The sequence below is a fragment of the Ascaphus truei genome, chromosome 21, assembly GCF_040206685.1.
Source record: "Ascaphus truei isolate aAscTru1 chromosome 21, aAscTru1.hap1, whole genome shotgun sequence".
Lineage (NCBI taxonomy): Eukaryota > Metazoa > Chordata > Amphibia > Anura > Ascaphidae > Ascaphus > Ascaphus truei.
This window is the reverse complement of record NC_134503.1, coordinates 5,620,381-5,626,500: the sequence shown is the minus strand read 5'-3', so window position 1 is coordinate 5,626,500 and position 6,120 is coordinate 5,620,381. Positions and strand designations below refer to the sequence as shown.

Sequence of the window (6,120 nt, the reverse complement as noted above, 5' to 3'; positions counted from 1 at the left end):
GAGAGACGAGAGAGAGGGAGAGAGAGAGAGAGAAGAGAGAGAGAGAGAGAACGAGAGAGAGAGAGAGAGAGAGAGAGAGAGAGACCGTCCTGTAACTCATTGTGTTGGATAAGGGGGCAGAGGTTAGAAAGGTTTATACTGTACATTACTGTATTTATGGCAGTGCTGGTTTTTGCCCACATACCAACACACTTCACCTCTCCGCAGTTAACACACAAATAACACCCCAATGGGGAGTAGAACAATGATACAGAAAGATCGGCGCCCTCGGTATTGAAGACGCTGCCAGTTTCCTCACCTCTGCAGTTCCTGCTGTCTGGTGCCAATGTGTAACCCCCCGGGCAGGAGCAGGAGAAGCTGGCTGGGCTGTTGTGACAGGCGTGTGAGCAGGGGTCTGTGGCAGCTCACACTCATCTTCATCTAGGACACACCGAGCAAGCAGGGTGAGCAGCCACAATCACACCCTGCACCGCCCCCCCCCTCCCCTCCCTCACCTGCCACCCCGAGCGGTCACCTCCTCACCTGCACAGTACAGATCTGCAGACAGCACAAAGCCCGCAGGACAGGCTCCTCCGTCCACCTCTGGAAGATACACACGCAAGCGGAGTTACAGGTAGAGATGGGCGGATTTTGGGGACATATTTGGCTCCGCCTCAGAGCGGGCGGGTTCCTTTGCTCCGCGCATTTTGTGGGTCATTTTTCGGGGGTTTTTCCTTCTTCTATCACTGACAATCATTGCGGATAAATAATCCGTGTTCACATCGCTCTCTCAACCCCCCACCCCCTCGCGCTCTCTCCCCCCCTCACTCTCTTCCCCCCCTTGCTCTCTCCTCGCTCGCGCTCTCTCCCCCCTCACTCTTCCCCCCCTTGCTCGCTCTCTCTCCCCCTACCGTCCCCCTCTCTCCACACCCCCTCTCTCCCCCTCCCTCTCCCCCCTACCCTCCCCCCACTCTCTCTCTATTCCCCTCTCTCTCCCCCTACCGTCCCCCCCTCTCTCTTCACACCCCCTCTCTCTCCCCCTCCCTCTTCCCCCCCCCCCCACTCTCTCTCTCTTCCCCTCTCTCTCCCCCTACCCTCCCCCCTCTCTCTTCCCCTCTCTCCCTCCCCCTACCCTCCCCCCCTCTCTCTCTCCACACCCCCCTGCCTCTCCCCCAACTCCGCTATCTCTCTCTCCCAAGAGGGAAGAGATTACTCAGCAAAGGAGAAGGCTTTCGAAAAAGTGATTTAGACGAGCACCGCACCTTCTCCGAGGGCGGGCGGCGAGCTGGAAGTGGAGCTCCTCTGACGCAGGGAAGTATGAGGACGTGATGGACGCGACGTCCACGCGCTGTGTGAGTTTGTGCTGGCGGCCCAGGGCAGGGTTATATTCCACGGTGTGATTACAGCGGAGGGACAGGAAAGATCCACCCAGGGCGAAGCGAGGGGAAGCCCAGGCGTTTATCTGCCCGGCCCGCTGTCTGCACGTACGTCTCGCTGTACTCCTGCAGCCCGGACACAGAAGAGCGTTAGAATGGACAGAGTGAGCCAGAGGGGAGATAGAGGTGTGGATTAGGAGACACACAGAGGGAAGGAGAGAAAGACAACTGCAGTGGTAAAGCTGTGAAAGAGTACAGTTACAGAGACACCGGATGTGGAATATATATCCCAGTGTGATATAGCTGGGGACAAAAAGGGGTACCTGAAGGGCCACATCAGAAGATGCCACAGCTTCCGGCACAAATCCATTGATGACAATATCGAACCACAGTGTCCCTTCTGTGTCCAACCCCCGAGCAATATGAGTGACCGTAAGAGCTCACCTGAAACAGAGGGTGTGGTATGTAGTGAGACAAAATAACCCCCCACCCCCCAAAACTTCACCTCTCCATGACCCAGAAGTCTCCCACTATACCCCCAGTGATCTTACCAAGTGTCCACGTTTAGTTCAAATTACCAGAATAGTAGGGACAGGGAACCGCCATGTACTGAATGGGCCACCCAGTGAGCCTTGAGCATGATACCATATCTCTCACAGAACTTCGGTTCTTCCAGCGCCAAGGAGGCTCCAACATGATCTCTTGGGCTCACCTGTGGCAAACTCCACCTGGGACTCTTGCCGGAAGACTCCTTTGGTCAGAGAGAAGCCGTTCACCGCATCACCGTGAGAAAACGCTGCGGACCAGTATAGGGGGGCGATGACGGAAACCAGCACCCTCATCAGAGGACCTGCGGAGCAAGGTAAGGGTTAAGCGAAGGTCAAGAATGGAGAGACGGCTGCGGAGAGAGACAAAGAGGGACAGAGAAAGGGTATATAGTAGGAAACAATTATAATATGATAAGAAGGATGGGTGACAAAAAAAAAAACAGGTGTTTCTAAGTTTCGTTAGTCCAACTGATACTAGCGAGAAGCATGAGGGACCTGTGCAGGAGGCTCATTGGCTTTCACATACCCACAGCAGGCGGGGATGTTCTCAATGCTGCTGGTGATCCTGGTGGTGCCAGATAAGGGGTCTTCAGTCAGGTTGGCACTGAGTGAGGAGATCCCGAAGTCCTGGTCGTTGATAATGCCGATGAGACTGCCCCTTACACGGGACGGACTGCCTGAGCCAGAGAGAGAGAAGAAGAGAGAAAATGGTAAGGGGAATCTTTAAATGCCAGTACCTATAAGGTTACAGAGGAGGGGAGAAGGAGTAGGGGATTTGATACCTTTTATTGGACCAACAAGTAGTGGAGATGTTACAAGCTTTCCAACCTCCCAGGGTCAGGGCTACCTGATGAAGGACCCTGAGAGGTTGGAAAGCCTGTAACAGATCAACTACTTGTTGGTCAATAAAAGGTATCACACCACTTACTCCCTCTCCCTCCTCTGTTACTACATGAAGGACCAGCACGGTGACCCGTCCTTCTTTGCAGTACCTACAAGGGAAAGAGTGGAGCAAAGTTGATGCATTTTCATCTCACAACACCTAGCAGTAATATATCGGGGTGTTTTGCTCTGTGAAGTATCAATAGGAAGTAGACACATATTTTAATGGAATGTATTCATTCTGAGCGCCATTTTATCTGCTTTATTTACTGCCTCAAAAGCTCTTCCAGGTTTAATCTGATATAAACCATCCTCAGATTTACCGACTCTTTATGATCTCTCCTCTGTCGTAGTTCACAGTACTAAACCATTAACCATGAATTGTGGGTGAGTGGACACTGGACCACCTTAGATGTGCACATTAGGATGTTGGGAACATCCCACACCCTTGTGAGGCCCCATGCTACCTGTGCCCCTACCTCCCCTGAGGACAATACCTTGGCATGAATGCAGTTGGCACGTCTCGGTCTCCATGTCCTTCCCAATGCAGCTTTTGCCTCCGTTCTGCGGGGGAGGAGAGAAGCAGGAGCGAGCGCGCTGGCGAGAGCCCTCTCCGCAGGAGACTGAACACGGAGACCAGCTGCCCCAGCTCGTCCACGCTCCGTCCACTGAGGGAGGAGGAACGGGGGGGGGGGAGGGGGGGAGGGGGGAAGAAGTAAGAACAGCATGGGAGTAATAAGTCACCCTGATACTCACTCACAATCAGTGTCGTATAAACGTTTCCTTGGTGCAAAGCTGGTAATATTAACGTCAAAAACACTTCAAATAATGTATCGGAGAAGCAGATCCTGTTACTTTCAGTGGGGTTGTTTATCTTTGATACAAGTGGAGTGTTTTATTGCCCCCCGGGAATCTTTGATCTGTAGCCCCCAGAATACCTACCTGCAACAGTTCAACTGAAACGTACCTGGGCAGGGAGGTAACTTGCAGGTCCTTACATCCACGTCCCGCCCCACGCAGGGTCTCCCTCCATTGGCTGGGGGAGGGTTGCTACACAGACGGACCCTCTCCTGCATCCCCTGACCGCAGGACGAGGTACAGGGACCCCACTCCTGCCAGTCCGAGAAGCCCCCATGAACTGTGAAGACAGAGAACAGAAGACACTGTGGATAAAACCGCATGTACTGGTTGGCGAGTGATGGTAACAGGGAGCACAGGAGAGTACCAGGGAGCACGGGAGAGTACCAGGGAGCACGGGAGGGTGGGAGGGTACCAGGGAGCACGGGAGGGTACCAGGGAGCACGGAAGGGTACCAGGGAGCACGGGAGAGTACCAGGGAGCACGGGAGAGTACCAGGGAGCACGGGAGAGCACCAGGGAGCACGGGAGAGTACCAAGGAGCACGGGAAGGTACCAGGGAGCACGGGAGGTTGGGAGGGTACCAGGGAGCACGGGAGGGTACCAGGGAGCATGGAAGGGTACCAGGGAGCACGGGAGAGTACCAGGGAGCACGGGAGAGCACCAGGGAGCACGGGAGAGTACCAAGGAGCACGGGAGAGTACCAAGGAGCACGGGAGAGTACCAGGGAGCACGGGAGAGTACCAAGGAGCACGGGAGAGTACCAAGGAGCATGGGAGAGTACCAGGGCGCACGGGAGAGTACCAGGGCGCACGGGAGAGTACCAGGGCGCATGGTAGAGTACCAGGGCGCACGGGAGAGTACCAGGGAGCACGGGAGAGTACCAGGACGCACGGGAGAGTACCAGGGAGCACGGGAGAGTACCAGGGCGCATGGTAGAGTACCAGGGAGCATGGGAGAGTACCAGGGAGCACCGGAGAGTACCAGGGAGCACGGGAGAGTACCAGGGAGCACGGGAGAGTACCAGGGAGCACGGGAGAGTACCAGGGTGCACGGGAGAGTACCAGGGAGCACGGGAGAGTACCAGGGCGCACGGGAGAGTACCAGGGCGCACGGGAGAGTACCAGGGAGCACGGGAGAGTACCAGGGAGCACGGGAGAGTACCAGGGAGCACGGGAGAGTACCTGGGAGCACGGGAGAGTACTAGGGCGCACGGGAGAGTACCAGGGAGCACGGGAGAGTACCAGGGCGCACGGGAGAGTACCAGGGCACACGGGAGAGTACCAGGGAGCACGGGAGAGTACCAGGGCGCACGGGAGAGTACCAGGGAGCACGGGAGAGTACCAGGGAGCACTTGTCCTTTTCTTTTTAGAGCATAAACATTATATAAACCTTTCGAATATATCAGGGGTTGGCCGACTCCGGTCCTCAAGTGTCAACAGGTCAGGTTTTCAGGATATCCCTGCTTCAGCACAGGTGGCTCAATCAGTCCCGGCTTCAGCACAGGTGGCTCAATCAGTCCCGGCTTCAGCACAGGTGGCTCATTTAGTCCCTGCTTCAGTCTTCGACTGAGCCTCTGATTGAGGTTGACGCTGAGATATCCCCAATACCTGTCCTGTTGGTGGCCCTTGAGGACTGGATTTGGCCTCCCCAGAAATTAATGGTCCAAAGATATTTGCCCTAATGTTTAAGGGGATTAAAGCTCCCCTTTTATAAAGGCTGAATGTCCCAGCTAAACTCATCTGAACGAAGGATTGCTGTTTGATACCGGTAGGAATAACATCCCGTGCAGAGGAGGACGCTTTGCTGGCGCCGGGGAGCGCGTCTCTCGCTCGCTGAAACACACAGAACTATGTCCACTGGCAAACCCCGAAAATGTTTTCACAATGACAATAACGCGTCGAATAAATACAGCGGGCTTCCTTATTTCCTACTATCGGAGTGAGACAAAGTCTGGGAGGCTGAGAACAGCAATATACTGCACCAACAATTCATCGTACATTACAACAGGGGGGCTCAACTCCCGTCCTCCAACCCCCCCCCCCCCCAACAAGTCAGGATGTCAGAATATCCCAGCTTCAGCACAGGTGGCTCAATCAGAGGCTCAGTCAAAGACTGAGCCTCTGATTGAGCCACTTGTGCTGAAGCAGGGACTGATTAAGCCACTTGCGCTGAAGCAGGGATATCCTGAAAACCTTTCCTGGTTGGGGGGGGGGGGGCTTTAGGACTGTATTTAAGCACCCCTGCATTAGATCTATCAAAGGAAAGGGCTCCCTAGAGGTTCTCACGGTTATTTAATCTGATTTGTAGCAGAGGGTACACAGGAAAATACCATGCCTTATATAATGTTACAAAGAGCGGGCACGCGGCTTTTGACTGGGGTCTACCAATTCAAAGAACAGTGCCCCAATCTTATTGCTGCCTGGTGCCTGCGTCCTGCTTTATGCCACAGATATCCGCCTTTTTGCGGTTGATCAG

The 6,120-nt window shown here is 54.7% G+C and overlaps 1 protein-coding gene across 1 annotated transcript in view; it reads right to left on the bottom strand.

Annotated features, from left to right (window-relative positions):
* HMCN2 (hemicentin 2) overlaps positions 1-6,120 on the bottom strand; it is a 104,593-nt gene that overhangs the window by 11,862 nt on the left and 86,611 nt on the right. The window contains 10 exon segments of the mRNA XM_075579523.1: positions 198-392; positions 395-420; positions 523-582; positions 1,237-1,450; positions 1,452-1,481; positions 1,679-1,787; positions 2,055-2,213; positions 2,439-2,580; positions 3,283-3,453; positions 3,753-3,923. Of these exon segments, the coding sequence (XP_075435638.1) occupies positions 198-392; positions 395-420; positions 523-582; positions 1,237-1,450; positions 1,452-1,481; positions 1,679-1,787; positions 2,055-2,213; positions 2,439-2,580; positions 3,283-3,453; positions 3,753-3,923 (1,277 nt within the window).